Raw genomic sequence first — 16,398 nt, 5'->3', positions numbered from 1 at the left:
GTTTCTTAAAATTTTGTTTCAATTGTGCGTGCATAGGTGTGAGTGGTGTGTCATCCTGGGTCATGACTGGAGACTGGTTAATTGGTAGAAAACCTTGCTCCAGCTCCTGCCTTAGCTCCCGATTCTCCTTCACAGTCAAAATCCCTGATGGAAACATCTACCTCCCAGCTGCTCTTCATCTTCATCTGGCTTCTGGGGCCCCATCCCCAACCCTGCCCACCAAGGTTTCTGTGATCTGCACCTTCCACATCTAATGGCTTCTTCCCAGACTGCGTGTCCTTCCACCTGTCTGTGGGCTCATTCAAACAGATGACTCGTTCCTGAAATTCTCTTTGTCCGAGGAGTCTGTGTCGTCCTCCAGATTCTCCTGGCTCTTCCCTCTCTGTCTCTCACCAGCTAACCTTCTTCCTCCTAACTCCTAAACACCTTACCTCAGTATCCTCTCAGGCTTCTTCTTTTTTTTTTGTTCTCCCCTCTTCTCTTTGCTACCCTCTCCTTCCAGCTAATGGCTTCAGCTGCTCTGTGTACAAGGCTCCAAATCCACATCCCCATGTTTACTTCTCAAGCTCCGGCTGTGCAGTTGGCCAGCTGTGAGGCAGGCTCCCGGAACTGGAGCTGGGGCTGGGGAGGGGTAATGCTGACAGCACTCAACTCACGGTCACACACTTGACCGGGTCAGGCAGGTGAGGCAAGCTAGGAAGGATTACCATCCCCCTTTACAGAGGAAGAAACTAAAACTCTGAGGGTTGAGGGATGTCTCCCTGGTCACTCATCCACAGTGAGAGGATCCCAGAACCCATGACTTCAGAGTTCAGAGTTCTTTCCCTTCAACCATGCACTGGAACTCAACGTGTGCAAAAGCGATGCTGCATACTATTCAATAAACCAGAGGTTCTCAACCAGAGCTGTGCAACGGAATCATCAAAAATGCTCTCAAAAGGAGAGACGGCCAGATTCCACCTCAAACCTACTGGGTTAGAATCTTCTGGGAAAGACTTTTGTTTGTTTTAGCTTTATATTTTGAAGTAATTACAGATTCACAGGAAAGTACACAGAAATACACAAGGAGGTCCCATGCACCCTTCATCCAGCCTCTCCCAACATCAGCATCTTACACAACCGTAGTACGATATCAAAACGAGGACACTGACGTTGCCACAACGGAAAAGCTTCTCCAGGTCTCTCCAGCAATACAGGCACCCATTTGGGTGTGTGCGTGTAGTTCTGTGCAATTCTGTCACGTGTTGCCTTGTGTAACCACCAGCACAGTCAAGATGCTGTTCCACCACTGCAATACCTCCCAGAGCTTTGGCTTTGAGAGCCGCCCATCCCTGATGAGGAACACTGCACCCATCCTACTACTCCTCTTGCCCCCCATCCACGGAACGACCATCATCCTCTGAAGCACCCTGGCTTGAGGCTGAATCATCGTTCACCAGCCCTCTTCTGGCCCATCTGACCACAGCCTGTTAGTCAAGAGACCCAGTAGATGCTTCCCTTATGGCATCTCTCAGGCTCACGCCTCGGCCTCAACCCCACCTCCACCACTGCTCCAGAGCCCTTGATTTTTTGCCTGTACTGCTGCAACTGTCATCTCGTCCAGTTCCCTTCTTCAGGATGCCCCTTTCCCCCAACAGTAATAAAAACCGCAGCCAAAGCTCTTCATTGTCCAGCCCTGACTGCATCACTCCTCTTACCAAAAACTTTCATGGTTGTCGCCATTTACAAAATAAAGTCCAAACCGTTTAAATTCAAATATGAAATCCTCTATATCTGGCTCACTTTCCTTACCTAAATTTCTCAAAATCAATCTCAGTTTCCCCCTCTTTCCCACATGAATGAACGATAAAACGGCCTCCTTCAGGCCATGATAAAGTTCTCACCGTGAGGAAGAAATGAAAGGCTTCAAGATTTCCTTCTTCCTGATGCTTCGTTCTTTCTTTTGTGATGTGAGGATGGAGCCTGGGGATGCCTCTTGCTTGGAAGGATGGCTCTTCCATCCCTGGCCTCCTTACAGTGTAAGAGGTGAGGGGGCCAGCCGGCACGGGTAGAGCAAGGTAGGGTACACGGGCAGCCTAGTCACGCTGTTGTGGTGTTAGCCACTGGGGAACGGCGCTTTCTCCACTCCTTGGACCCAAGCGAGGTGATGGTAGGTAGCTGCTCGAGGTCTCCCTCACAATAGACCATCACCTTTAAAACTACACTGCCTATTCGCTGCCACCCTTAGGTGCCTTTTCCTTCCTTCACGTCCATGGAACAATGAGAACTAAAGCTCTCATTCATAAGCACTGCCCTTCAGAAAGCTCTAAAATCCCCTTCACAGCATTGCCTCTACACTCGCTTCTACATGATAATAAAATGAAAAAGAAAATTTGCTCATTAAGATTAAAAATATTTCAGTTATCTGATATGTTTCAGCTTTAATTGATAACAAAACACAAACTGCTCATCTGAACTTCTCATGACAGCAACGGACTCACTGGAAAATTTACTACCTGACATCAGAGAAAACGTTAAAGATAACACAGGCTCAGTGACTCTGTGATCCTGTGACCCAGCGGTCTATTTTTTAAAGTCATGAATTATCCATAGAACATTCATATTAATGGTCCTATCAAGAGCACTGGCTCCTTTTTTTAAAAATTAATTTATTTATTTAATTTATGTATTTTTGGCTGCATTGGGTCTTCGTTGCTGCTCGCAGGCTTTCTCTAGTTGTGGCGAGCAGGGGCTACTCTTCGTTGTGGTGTGCGGGCTTCTCATTGCAGTGGCTTCTCTTGTTGCAGAGCACGGGCTCTAGGCGCACAGGCTTCAGTAGTTGTGGCTCGCGGGCTCTAGAGCGCAGGCTCAGTAGTTGTGGCACAGGGGCTTCGCTGTTCCGCGGCACGTGGGATCTTCCCGGACCAGGGCAAGAACCCGTGTCCCCTGCATTGGCAAGCGGATTCTTAACCGCTGCGCCACCAGGGAAGCCCGAGAGCATTGGTTCCTAAACTGTCTCAATACATGGTCTCTAAGCTTGGAGAATATTATGGGGATGGTATATGTGGGAGGAATCAGAAGCCATGGAATACGTACCAAGGGAAAGAGGTAGCTGGTAGTAGCCGGAGAAAGCGAGATGTGATGTGAGGGCTTCAACAAGGGCTTGCTGGCCACCTGGGGCTTTGCTCAGGCCAGATGGAATGAGGAACAGGGCGTCCAGAAAAGAGGTTAGACTTTCAACAGCTCTGTTGCTGTCGTTGCATGGTACGTCTTCTACCATCCCCACCATCAACACCACTATGGCCGCCACCACCGGCACCATCAACACCTCCACCATCATCACCACCAACACCAATGGACAAGCTTCCAGGCAAAGGCCAAGGCAAAATGCAGCAAAATGAAATGATGCTTCACAGAAAAGAGTCACTGGAAATGTTCACTGCGTACATGGAGGGGATAGACGTCACGGCTATTTATCTTATCATACTGCACTAGGATGTTGGGGGAGACAGTTGACAGCCAGTGAGGGAAAGCCTGGGGACCAGGCCCCTCTGGAGTGTGGAGAGGGTGCAACTGTGGAGTGAACCTTCCAGAGCGATGACCATCATGAATCTCTCCTCTTTGAGGCAACATCCCAGAGAAGGGAGATCCGTGGAGAGCCTCAAGAAAATGAGAACCCCGAACAGAAGCTGGCCCCTCCGCTCAGATGTCCGCACGGGGCAGGGGGCCAGGCACTCACCATTACTGCTGTTGTCATCCACCAGGATGATCTCCTTGAGCAGGTGCGGAGGTGTGCGCTCGATGGCTGAGTGGATGGAGCGCAGCAGCACGGAGAGCGCTTCGTTGACGAAGATGAACACGATGCTCACCTCTGGGAGGCTGCTGGGGAATGAGAGGTTGCGGCACCTGGAAGGAAGAGCAGCCGGGCACTTAGATCTGTCGCTGACTCGGCTGAGGTCCCCCCGGGTGCTGGCCCACCCACGTCTTGGCTCCAGCTTTGCTGGAGGACTCGGGAGTCCAGATTCTTCCCAGGGTCTTTTTCTTGATATACTTAAGATAAGCCCTAAGTGTACAGCAGACAGGCCCTCAACCACTGAAACCGGTTTGCCCCACTACAGAGTCTGAATTTGTCAGTGACTCCCCCAACTGAACAGTTGTACCGTTAGTGCAGGGCCCGGAACCCAGCAGGCAGTCACTGAGTGTTTATTGGAAGAATGACTCCCTATTTCTAAATCCAGTAGGATGGCAAATGCAACCAATGAAAGTCTTAGTTTTTCCAAACTGGTAGCCAGTGCCTAAGTGAGGCCAGACCTTAGATGACCTGCCTCAGGAGAAAAATATGTCTCCTTCCAGAGACTCCTACTGCCAGAAGCCACTCTGCCTCATTCCAGAAATCACACTGCCTGGGGCCTCTCCCACCTCTCACTTATCTCAGGGATTCAGCCTCCAGAAAAGGTTGAAGCCAGCGTCAGAGGCTCAACACACTGGAGGACTGGAAGGACACTTCCAACCTCACTTCACAGATGAAGACACTAAGGCTCGGATAGGCTAGGTCCCCGCCATGTGTCAGCTGTCAAGATGGCATCTCACCGGTCTTCTTACATCTACACCGGGGTTCTTCCTTCAGGCAGAAGTGGTCAGGGGAGAGACTGCCTCTAACTGGCCATTGCCTCCCTAGCTCCACTGAAACCCTAAAGCCATTTGGAGGTCTCTTATCCAAAGCACAGGAGGCAAGATCGTAAAAGTCTGCGCGCCATTCTCCACGGGAGGAGGAACATGCAACCCTAAAATCAGATCCCATCAAGAGGCCAGACCATAACAAATGCCATGGTTCCCAAGGGCATGTCATTTCCTTCCGTTGCAAACGTTGCCTTTATGGGTAGGAAATCATTGCTGGTCCCTAAATACTGTTTCAGAAGGCACTGAGCTCCCATCTTCAGGATACTTGAATGAAAGGAGAGAGCAGCAACTGTAGCCCTGTCCCAGGTCCTGGGCTCAGAAAAGAGGCTGCCTGCTCCCAGGGACAGGTTTGATCAGGCCACTGATGGTTCCAGGGGTTCAAGGCTGGTGACCATGTTGCATTGCTCCAAAGTGGGAGGTGCAGCCAGGTGAGAACATGCAATAATGAGCATAATAGCGCAGGGCTTCTGCTCGTCAGTAATTAAAGTGCTGCAGGATAGGGACGGGTCTGTTCTTCCTTAATGAGGAAGGCTACAGGATAACCAGCACTGAGCAATTTTAGAGAAATCACAGTGGGGTCCCAGCCTGCTTAAGAGCCGGAGATTAATAAACTAAAATCACTGTCTCTATGGTTACCAGAAATTTACAGAAACTTCTCCCATTCTATTTCCAGCTCTCCTTTTCTCTCACCAAAGATAGGTGGGGGAAGGGAAAGAATCAAGCATTTACCCAAATCTGCTTCATACTTAGAATTTGAGTAAAGCCAACAGGTTAACAGATTGGTGTAGAATCCATGCATTGTTGTATTTAATGGAATAGATATTTATTGAGTTTCTTCCATGAGATAGGTACTGCACTGAGGGTACAGCAGGACACGGACAGAGGGCCTGTCCTCATGGAGCTTATGCTTTGATGGGGGAAGCAGGTGAACATGGAAGCAAACAAATGATACAACTTCCTATAAGTGCTGAGATGAAAAGTCATGCGGGGTTGGTGATGTCCTGGCAGCTGTTCTAGAAGGAGTGCTTAGGGAAGGGCTCTGTGAGGGGAGAGGTCTGACCAGAAACTCACATGGCACGCCACAGTGAGCTGTGCAAAGGCCCAGTGGGGCGAAGGGAACCGTGCTGTGACTGGAGAGGAGGTGATGGAGGGAACCAGCTCATGGAAGTGCAGCAAAGGGCAGGAGGAGATGAGGAGGTGGAGGGAGGGACTTAAATGAAGGAGAAACTGGAACAACTCCTTAAGCTTAACAGACCCTTTCCAAAAATTTCTTGTTGTTGTGAACAGTATTGTGATAACAGAAATTAAAAGGCTGCTGGTTAACAGTCAAACAATGCTTCTGGCTAGTGCTTATTTATTTATGGTTATCAAGACCAGCAGCTGGTCTTTCCTTAAGCATGGAGACTGACAGAAGTATTAACATGCAACCTACTTGCTAACTGCAGTTTAAAAATAATCCTTTAGGGCTTCCCTGGTGGCGCAGCAGTTGAGAGTCCGCCTGCCGATGCAGGGGACATGGGTTCGTGCCCCGGTCCAGGAAGATCCCACATGCCGCGGAGCGGCTCGTCCCGTGAGCCATGGCCGCTAAGCCTGCGCGTCCGGAGCCTGTGTTCCGCAACGGGAGAGGCCACAACAGTGAGAGGCCCGTGTACCACCAAAAAAAAAAATCCTTTATATGGTCAGACTACTAGCACATGACCTTTATTTTTCTTTTATGAAAGTGTAATGAACAGCTCCTAATAAGGTCAATATATCAGTACACTGTCAGTTCACTGTCCGCCCCACTAACTCCACCAGCATGAAGACTGTGACCCTACGTCTGTCCCCACTTCTCTAGGGGTTTCCTCTGAGTTCTCAGAGCCTCACTATCTGAAGCTTCCGGTGGTTCTCAAGTCTTTTCCAGGGTTAGGGGTTAACTGCCTTCTCCTCTCTCTTCCCTTCTTAATTCTCAGCCTAACCACTCCATTTCCGCCTTCCAAGGAGACCAAGTTGAATGTCTCCCAGTAACGGCCACGGCCGTCCTGATGGCTTGAGCAGCTGCTGTGTCTAGGATCTGTCTCCTGAAGATCTTTCTGTGAGCAGAGTAGAAACGTTACCTTTGTTTTACAAGCTAAACTCTGCTGATCACTATTTTCGCATGAAAGACTCTTTCAAACAAGGTTGTTACTCAACAGCCCTTTTGAACAGAACACCTAGGAAAGCGCATCACATTTGTGTGTGGTTATTGCCTGTCTCCCTCTACTATAATGACCCTCCCTGAGAGCAGGGACTTTATTTTGCTACTGTGCTAGCTCCCAACCTTAAGCCAGGGTGTGGCATAGAGTAGGTTTTTGGAATTGAACAAAACTAACAGGTTTATTTATTTTACCCATGCATACTTGGGAGATATTGCGGGTTCGGTTCCAGACCACTGAAATAAGGCAAATACTGCAATACAGTGAGTCACATAAATATTTTGGTTTCCCAGTGCATTTAAAATTATGTTTCTACTACACTGTAGTGTATTAAGTGTACAATAGCATTATGTCCAAAAGAAACCAACATACACGCCTTAATTAAAAAAATAAAAGTGTACAATAGCATTATGTCCAAAAGAAACCAACATACATGCCTTAAAAAAAAATTTTATTGCTAAAATATGCTAAGCATCATTTGACAACACAAACCTTCAATCTGTAGAAAATGCAGTATCTGCGAAGCACAGTAAAGTGAAATACAGTAAGACAAGATATGCCTGCATAAGGCCTAAATTTCACATGCGTGCCACTGATCTCAGCACGCTCTTTTCATACAAACCTCCTCCCTCTGAAGGAGAGTCAGGTCCTCTCCCACCAGCAGGCCCTTCCTCTTCCACCCTCCCTCCCCTGGATTTGTGGCCCCAACTGCTCACTTTCAGTCTCCAGCAGGCTCTCAGTTCCTTTGCACTGTAACTAAGTGATCCCTCCAGGCCAAATGTCCTGACCTCCTAAAATCCTTCCTTCCTCCCCTTCTCTCCTGGGAGCCACTCAGGGCCCTCCCAGGAACAGCCATGGTGCTTTTTCTCCACACCTCATGGCATCTAACCTAAACCTGGGTCTGCGTGAGCAGGCAGGTGAAGGGTAGGGAGGTTAAGAAAGACGAGGTGGGATAGTTTATAGGGAGAGAACATTGCAGGGGAGGGGGACGAATAGAGCCACCCAGCTGCTGATCCAGCTGTGCCCCGACTTGCTGCGTAATCCTGGGCAAGCCACTTTCCTGCTCTCCATATCTTGTCACAGATTAAGGGAGGTAGAAGCAATGATCAGAGGTGTCTTCTCTGTACAGTTCAGGATCTTCTATCTCACATGTGGTGAATGGAAGATGTCTCACTAAAGAAATAGCTTGCAAACTTTCTCTCCCTCCTAGCCAGTCCCTGGTCGTCACCAAATGCCACAAGACACATACATCCCCTTACCACTGTTGTGACTAGGCAGGGTGACCAGCTTCATCCTCGTCTGCCCAGGACTCTCCCAGTTTCAACACTGAGAGTCCCAAGCACACTGGGATGGGTTGGTCATCCTATGACTAGACCACAGCTTCCTGATGGTAGGGACAGATATTGTTCACGACTGCATGCCCTCTGCCGGGCACTGTTCCTGGCCATCAAAAGGCACTCAGCCTGCATCTCTTGAATGAACTGATAGCATCCTTTTCAAAGTGCCCAACACACACACATTCACACAGTATGATCGCAACCTTTGTTTCAACATCAAAGCAGAACTTACATGGCTGAGAGGAGAGGCCAAAAGAGGGGGGAAGAACAGCACGTCAGGTGAGATGTCTGCACACCTGCCAGTCACACTCACCATCATCACTGCCGGATACTGAACTCAGGACAGAAGCCTGCCTGCAGCGGGGCAGCCCAAGGCCTTCCAAAGAAACACACGTCCAAGAGGGTTGTTCCAGACCCGAGCCCAGCAATTCTGTTCCCGAGTCCGGCCACTTCGCCCACAAACCAGAACCAGCCTCTGCCCGAGGGCTGTGCCTCTCATATTCACACACTGAGATGTTCTCCCCCAGCACCTGCATCCTCCTGGGTCTGGCCAGCACAGCCTTTGCTCCCAGAGCCTGCTGCCCCCACCTGCTCTGGTGTCTGCCTCTGTCCTCCCCTTCTCCGCTTGCCTCTCCAGAGAAGGGCCAGGGGACGTGAGAATCGGAGGAACCACCAGGTGTAACTTGCCCTTCCCTATTGGTGCTCCTTGAGAAAGCCTGACTGTACCAGACTGGTCCCTTACACATTTTGAGAAGAGGTACACACTCTTGTAAAATTAACCATAAAAGTTCCCTTTTTATTTTATTCTTGTTCAAAGTTGAGCCATTTTCCACTAGAGATAAAAACAAGGCATTTCTGAGAGGGGAGTACTATGGCTGTCTAATAAGCCGGGACTGATGGTCATGATAAAGTCAACTACATCCATCTCTGCACACAGAGGTGGTGTGAGTATGGAAGCGGCTATGTAGGGAGCCTCCCAGCAGAGCTCCCTGACACGGTTTGGAGCTGTTTATGAGGCAAGTTTATATCAAAAGCCTTAGCGCTGCCACTACCCGCGAGAGGCAGGGAAGCAGTAGCAGACTAAGGAAGGCCGAGCCAGGCGCTCTGCCACTGGGTACCACCTGGGGCAGCAGCCAGACACCCCCATATTGGACCGATGGATTCTCCCCTCCCTGGGACCTCGGCAAATCTACGAGCTCCCGGTCCATCAGAGCATGACTCATGGAGGCTGCCTGACCTCTTCCAGAGCGAAGATCAAAGCAGAATGTGAGCTGTGGTCTGCCGGCCAATGTGCACAGGGAAACAGGTCCAACTATGCCTGGATGCTGGGAGTGGAGGAGGGACCGCCCTGGACCAAACAGAGAGAAGACGACACTCCCAGGTACCCACTCCCCTGAGTGCCCGGAGCCCCTCTCTCTTCCCAGGTTTCTCCTAGAGAGGCTCTACCCTGTACCTGTGGTCAGCACACAAGGGCTCAGCTGGACCGTTAACCCCCTGGAGCATAAACCCTGGGATCAGCAGTGGCTTCTTGTCCCTTACAGCTATCTGTGTCCTCACTCTGGCCTCCACCCTTCTACCTGTACCCACAGGACCTGCTTGGTCGTCCTCTGGCCTCACTTGGGTACACTTCTGGCTTCTTCCAGAACCTTCCAGATTAGATAGGCTCCCAGCCTGCCAGCGACCAGTCTGTTGGGCTTAATGAGAGCCGAAGATGAGGGCAATACGGGGGTTCTCACTGGGCACGAGTGCAGTTGAGACTTCCACTCCCTGTGCCTGGCATCTCTATCACCACAACCTCTGGAGCTCAGAGACTGCACGGTACAGCTACCCCTACTGCCCAGGGACTCCTCACAGAATATCTGGAAGTAACAATAGTACTCATTTCCATTTACTGAGTGCTTATGATTTGCCATAAACCATGCTAAGAGATATACAGATGTTTTTACTCTTTTTTCCCCTCTCTGAACTCTATTCCTTCCTACAGTCTTATATAGTAAACATTTTATCCCCATTTTACAGATGAGGGAAATAGGGCTGAGGCAGTAAGTTATCTTCCAGGGCTTACACCTGGGCTCATTTGCCTCCAAAGCCAGTACTCATAGTCTCCGCTAAACTAGGGTCCGTACCTTCTTTCCACACCCACCCAGAGATTCATCTGTCCAGACACTGGTGTTGTGATAACCCAAAGACCTGGTGGAGGGAGGGGCAAAATGAAAGTCACTCCAGGTCAACTCTGATGAAAGATGGGGCAGATGTAGTGTATCTAATAGGATGATGTGGACTAACGTACTGGGCACGTGAAGCCTCAAATTGTCTCCTGGTACCATTGCTCCCATTGAGATAAACCCTCCCCATATATACTCCTTGTATGAAGCTGTCTGTGTCCTCTGCCAGGTGGTCTTACCATTCTGCTCACAACTCATGGGACCAGAGACTGCTTCCTGAGCCCCAAGTAGCTATCGACAGGCTGGCAGTCAGTGTACAGAGCAGTGTAGCCCAGGAGCTCTTATAGCCGGATCTCATAATATTGAAGAAGGACCAGCAGTCCTATCAAGCCCTTTCTCATGGGGAGGTTGAACATGAGGTACCCTAAGAAGACGGAAGCAGAAATGATGGGGGAGGAAACAGAACACTGTCACTGAGTGAGCTGCAGATGTGGACAGTCACAGTTAGAGACACGGCACGCTAAGAGATGAACAGAGAGGATGCACACTCGAGCCTGTCCAGGATGTCCTGAGCCACGCTGCCCTCCTCCAGAGCCTGGATAGGTGGCTTCTGCTGGTGTGATTATGTGACTGTGTAGACACTGGCCCACAAAGAATCCCAGCCATCTGTGGTCATCTGAGTGAGCTGAGTGCCTTCTTCCATGAGAGCACACCTACCCTAGCGAAGGAAGACCCACTGCACTTCCTGGACTGGGATCGGATCCCCCTGCTAGACTCTCGCAGCGTCTTTCGTTTTTCTTATATGCTATGGCAACGTGTTTTTACGTGGTTATTTAACAGACGTCAGTGTCTCCATTCAACTACAAGCTGCATGAGGTCAACACCATATCTGCTTTGCTCACCAGGTCCCCCTTGTGCCTCACACAGTGTCCAGCACAGAGTACAAACTCAGAAAGCACCGGCTATCGGGCTGAACGAACAAATGAATCAATGCTCGAATAGCAGACAGTAGAATGAATGCAGGCCCGGGAAAGCTTTGTGGGCGGGAATCCCACTGCGTCCTGACAGAATGGGAATCATGGAGTTGAACACATACTCCCTGCCTGACCACAACAATAAGCCCAGATCATCCAATAAGCCAGAGGGTACATGGAGCTAGTGGGGCTACCTAGTGTAGGCAGGGGCTTCGGGGGCCTGGCAGGAGGCCACGTCTGGCTGAGATGTGGAGGAGACAATGGACATCTGAGAACAGGAGTTTTCACAGTCTGCAAGGCAAAAGAAATGGGCCACAGCCTGATCCTGGAAGAGCATCTGACACTGGAATCACTACAGGTAAACTTCTAAGTAGATGTGATCATCAAAATGTCCAGCTTTCAAGCAGAGGCAGAAGTTCTGCAAGGGGACTCTGTTGATTTACAGAAAGGATCTGCTATGTCAGATGTAGATTGTAAGGGGAACAAGAGAGAAATGAATCAATTAAAATGTAAACAGCCAACAGGAAGCAGGGGGACCATTTGTTCCTAAAACATCTTAGAAATCCAGGGAAAATGGGGTCCCTGGGACTACATGGACTGCCACCCAGGGAATAAAAGTCAGCTGGCTCTGGTGGAAAAATCACACAAAGGACCGAGCATCTCCTTGTGGGAAGTTTGTGGGTGAGCGGGCCAGGCCAGCGGCAAGGAGAGCTGAGGAACGTGGGGTAAAGGGAAGGCAGGTCCGACAGGTGGGAAAAAGGAGGACGGGGCGTCTTTGCTCTCCAGCAGAGCCTTGCTCCGGCCTCTGATGCCCAGAACGCTGGTGCTGGGGAGAAATCACTCTGTCCTACACTGCCTACCTGGCCCTCCTCACCTAGTGCCAGGGTGGAAGGCTTGTCCCGTGTGGCTCCTTGTGCGCTTTGTGGTGTTTCTGGTAAAGTCTTGACCATGTCCCCCAGGCCATCTCTTTTACAAATCAGAGACCCAGATAAAAAGTAGCAAAAAGTTAAATAGCAGTTACTATGATGTCAGGCAATGTTCTAAGAGCTCTATGTATATTACACATTCGATCTTTGTATTACCATCTCTAATTTACAGATAGGAAAACCAAGACACAGAGAGGCTAGGTAACTTGCTGGAGGTCAACCAGCTCTGTAAGCGACAGACCTGGCCTTGGATCCCAGGGAATTGGGTTCTACATATCACTCTATAATCTAGCAAAAACTTCATCTGTTTGTCACGTTATTCAGCTCTTCTGCTGAGTCGTTCTCCTCTAAACATATGCCACTTTCTCTATATCCCATAAAATCCAATTCTGCAGTTGTGATCTCAGTAAAACAAAACTATTGCCTCCCCATTTTAAGGCATTAATACAGCTCAAGATTACATCATCTTTAAGAACAACTATGTGATACTATTGGCCCATAAAATGTTTAATTAACTAAGATTCAGAAGCATTTTCCCAGATTGCTCCAGTTAAGAAGTATTTCTCCCTATGTTTGTGTAGTCAGCATTTTTGTTTGTTTGTTGCGGTACGTGGGCCTCTCACTGTTGTGGCCTCTCCCGTTGCGGAGCACAGGCTCCAGACGCGCAGGCTCAGCGGCCACGGCTCACGGGCCCAGCCGCTCTGCGGCACGTGGGATCTTCCCGGACCGGGGCACGAACCTGCGTCCCCTGCATCGGCAGGCGGACTCTCAACCACTGCGCCACCAGGGAAGCCCTAGTCAGCATTTTTGATGTAACAGCAGAACCGTTACCCAGGGTGTTGATTTTACCCCCTTTGTCCTGAGGCTGCCCTCATGGAAGTCTCATCTTTCAAAGACTTCTGGGTCATCTCCACAAAGCCAAAATCCCAAACTAGAAAAGCTCCCCTAGGCAGGGCGGGGCACGGGGCCTGAGTAGTGTCCTGGAGACACAGACACAGGTAAAAATACTGGCTCTGCAACATACCACTGGTGGGAGCTTGACCAAGTTTCTTAACCTTGTAAATAGTCAGTATTCTCCTATGTAAAATGGAAATAATAGTAACTACCCCAGAGAGACGAGAGGATAAAGTTAAAGGACAACATAGACATTAAGCATTTTGCACAGTGCCTGCCACGTTAAGTGAGCAAGTGGTGGCTCTTGGTGTAAATCCTTAGCCCCAGCGTAGGAACCCCGACATGATCCAGCAATCATGTCCCAGCTCCTCACCTGAAACCGCCCCTCTTCCCTGCCAGGACCAGATATATAACCTGTGGGGCTCAGTGCAAAAGGAAATATGGTGGCCCCTGTTGAAAAATTATTAAGAATTTTAGCACAGCAACAGCAGATCATTAAACCAAGCGCAGAGCCCTTCTAGCCTTCTCAGGGGCCCACTGTATAGTGTCCTGATACTAATACTGCCGCTGTAAACAAGTCCCGCAAACTTGGTGACTTCAAATAACACAAATCTCTTATCGTCTGGTTCTGGAGGCCAGAAGTCTGACAAAGGTCTCACTGGGCTAATATCAAAGTATCAGCAGAACTGCACTCCTTTCTGTAGGTTCTAGGTGATAATCTGTTAGACACTGTTCTTGCCTTTTTCAGTATCTAAAGGCTGCCCACATTCATGGCTCTTTTCCATCTTCAAAGCCAGCAATGGCTGGTTGAGTCCTTCTCACATAGCCATCTCTCTGGCTTATTCTTCCACTTTCAAGTGCCCTGTGACTACATTGGGTCGAACCGGATAATTCAGGATGATCTCCTTATTTTAGTCAGCTGATTAGCAACCTTAATTCCACCTGCAACCTTAATTCTCCTTTGCCGTGTAACATACCATATTCACAGGTTCCAGAGATTAGGACGTGAACACCCTTGGGAGGCCATTATCCTGCCTACCATACACACTCATGAAGACAGCACTGTTGACCCCCAAAGTTCAGAGATCTCAGATGTCTGTCTAGAGGTTGCACCATGAAGACCCCATGGCCCTCCGATCCACACACACAAACCTGGTGACCATCCTCATAGTGGTGGCAGCAAATACCCACAGCCACCTTGGATGGACCCTAACCTGCTCCTAGGGGGACCCAGAGCCCTGGCTCCAGGCTGCATTCTTTCTCTTCTATAATCTCATCCTGCTTCTTTCCACTTGGATGTTCACACAGGGTCTCTCCAGCTCAGGACCCAGGGATCCTTTGTGGGTGGGTATGTGTGGATCTGCCCCAGTTGCTCCTACCTAGGGCTGCAGAAAATAGTCCAATCCCCTTTACCAGCCCCTTGTGCCTCAAGCCCCAGGCCTTAACCTACCAGTCAACCCAAGAGCCAGTCCACCCTCACTCCTGGGAGGGATGTGGACCTCAGGGGATGCTGGTGAGAAAGGCAACATCATTACTGATGGCTCAGGGGCCTCTGAGGATCTGCCAGCAAGAGGCAGGAAGCAATACCTGCTGGAGGCTCTGACCCAAGCTACCTTAGAGGTAGGCCATAGAGTTGCCATGGCAATGTGACAGCCCTGAAGCCGGAGCCCACGAGCCCCTCCTGTTCCTACCCATACCCAATGCCCACTAGATCAAGGGCTCATCCCTTATATCCCCTGGCCCCTGTACGGAAATAATACCCACTGCCTGCAGGAAAGAATGAGGCAGGCACCGGCTGCTGTGGAGCTGGTGAGTACCAATATGCTAACTACCCCACCCGCCATCACTGGGGTGGGAGGCCCACCCTTACCTTCCTGTCCTGATCTGGCAAGCTTGCTTTAGCCCTCCACGATCCTCCTTCCCCACAATCACAACCCATTTTCTCAGTGACCTCCCTAAAGATGCCGCCTCCATCCTCCCTCTCCATTCCACAGGCAAAGGACTTCCTTGATCTCCTTCTCACACCATAACTTTTCAAAAAGTTGACTCTTAATTTATATGCAGTGAAATGCACAGATCTTAAGTGTGTAGTTCGACGCGTTTTGACAAATATATATACCTATGTAGTCCACACCCCAATCAAGACTTGTCTTCCCCTTCTTCTCTTTTTGCCTCTGGGAGATTATTTTGGAGGCTACAGATAAGAAGGGGCAGGTGGGACACTGGGAGGCAGGAGGAGGGACATAGAGAAAGCCATGGGGATGTTTGGAGCTTGTAGCTGGGGACATGAGGGATGCAGTAAAGTCCAGCCAGACTGAGATGCAGACTTTCTCCCCTTCGATCCTGAGGCCCCTGTGTCTTTCACCCCAGGAAGCAAGAAGGCAAACCCCTGTCCAGATCTGGCAAAGGCCTCACGTGGGGTGAAGTCTAGGAGGCTCACCAGAAGAGGCAACCACTGTCCTGTCTCCCCTGGGTCTTCCCACCTGGATGGCCAAGGGGCCTGCTCTGTTCTTATTAATATAATGCAGGAAGAATGAATGGCACTTTGACTTCCCCAAAAGCCAAGTGTCCTGGTTCCCGGAGGAAATACGTCCTCTGTCTGCATGGATCAAAGACCCCAGATGAGGCTAATGAAACTGGCATTTCCATTTCCCATGTCCTTCTGAGGCAGGAGATAGATGGGCCTCAGGCTGAGCAGCTGGAGTTTGTTCCCTGGGGACAGATACTCCAAAAGAGCCAGAGGGAGAGAGGAGCTGAGTCCCGCCCAGATAAAAGGTAGAGACCACATATGTCTCACTCTTGAGGTCAAGGAGACCTTCCCAACTACACATGCGCAGAAAAGATCCTTGAAGGTCAGGAAGGGAGTGATGTCAACCTATCCATAGGCTTCTTCGCCAGAATCCATCTTGGCTAAGAGATGGGTGCGTGCACACGGGACGACCCTCATGTAAACAAAATAAGGACTCAGAACCAGGCAAAGCAAGATCACTGCCAAAGGAAACCCAGAAGAAATGCCCCATATAAGTGAGTCAAACTACCACGAGGGTGCTACTCTCTGAGTCCACCCGTGTATGCCTATTCACACGTACTCTTTTTTCCTCCCAATAAACACTTTACTTGTTTCACTACTTTCCGTCTCTTTGTAGAAATTTATTTCTACAAAGCTGATGGGCCAGAGCCTTGTCACTGGCCACTGGTCCCTGGTGGTCTAATGGCTAGGGTTCAGCGCTCTCACTGCCACGGTCTAACTTCAGCCTCTGGTTGGAGAA

The 16,398-nt window shown here is 49.8% G+C and overlaps 1 protein-coding gene across 4 annotated transcripts in view; it reads right to left on the bottom strand.

Moving 5' to 3' along the window:
* Nucleotides 1-16,398, bottom strand: part of GALNT18 (polypeptide N-acetylgalactosaminyltransferase 18) — a 350,064-nt gene that overhangs the window by 162,092 nt on the left and 171,574 nt on the right. For all 4 annotated transcript variants that reach the window (XM_027115378.1, XM_027115380.1, XM_027115379.1 and 1 more), the window contains exon 3: nucleotides 3,719-3,885. In XM_027115378.1, coding sequence (XP_026971179.1) covers nucleotides 3,719-3,885 — 167 coding nt within the window. The remainder of the gene's footprint in view (nucleotides 1-3,718; nucleotides 3,886-16,398) is intronic.

Source organism: Aethalodelphis obliquidens, unplaced genomic scaffold (genome assembly GCF_003676395.1).
Source record: "Aethalodelphis obliquidens isolate GAN/ISIS:26980383/991018 unplaced genomic scaffold, ASM367639v1 scaffold14, whole genome shotgun sequence".
In the NCBI taxonomy this organism is placed as follows: Eukaryota; Metazoa; Chordata; class Mammalia; order Artiodactyla; family Delphinidae; genus Aethalodelphis; species Aethalodelphis obliquidens.
The sequence above is the reverse complement of the archived record's forward strand: the minus strand, read 5'-3'. Positions and strand labels throughout refer to the sequence as shown.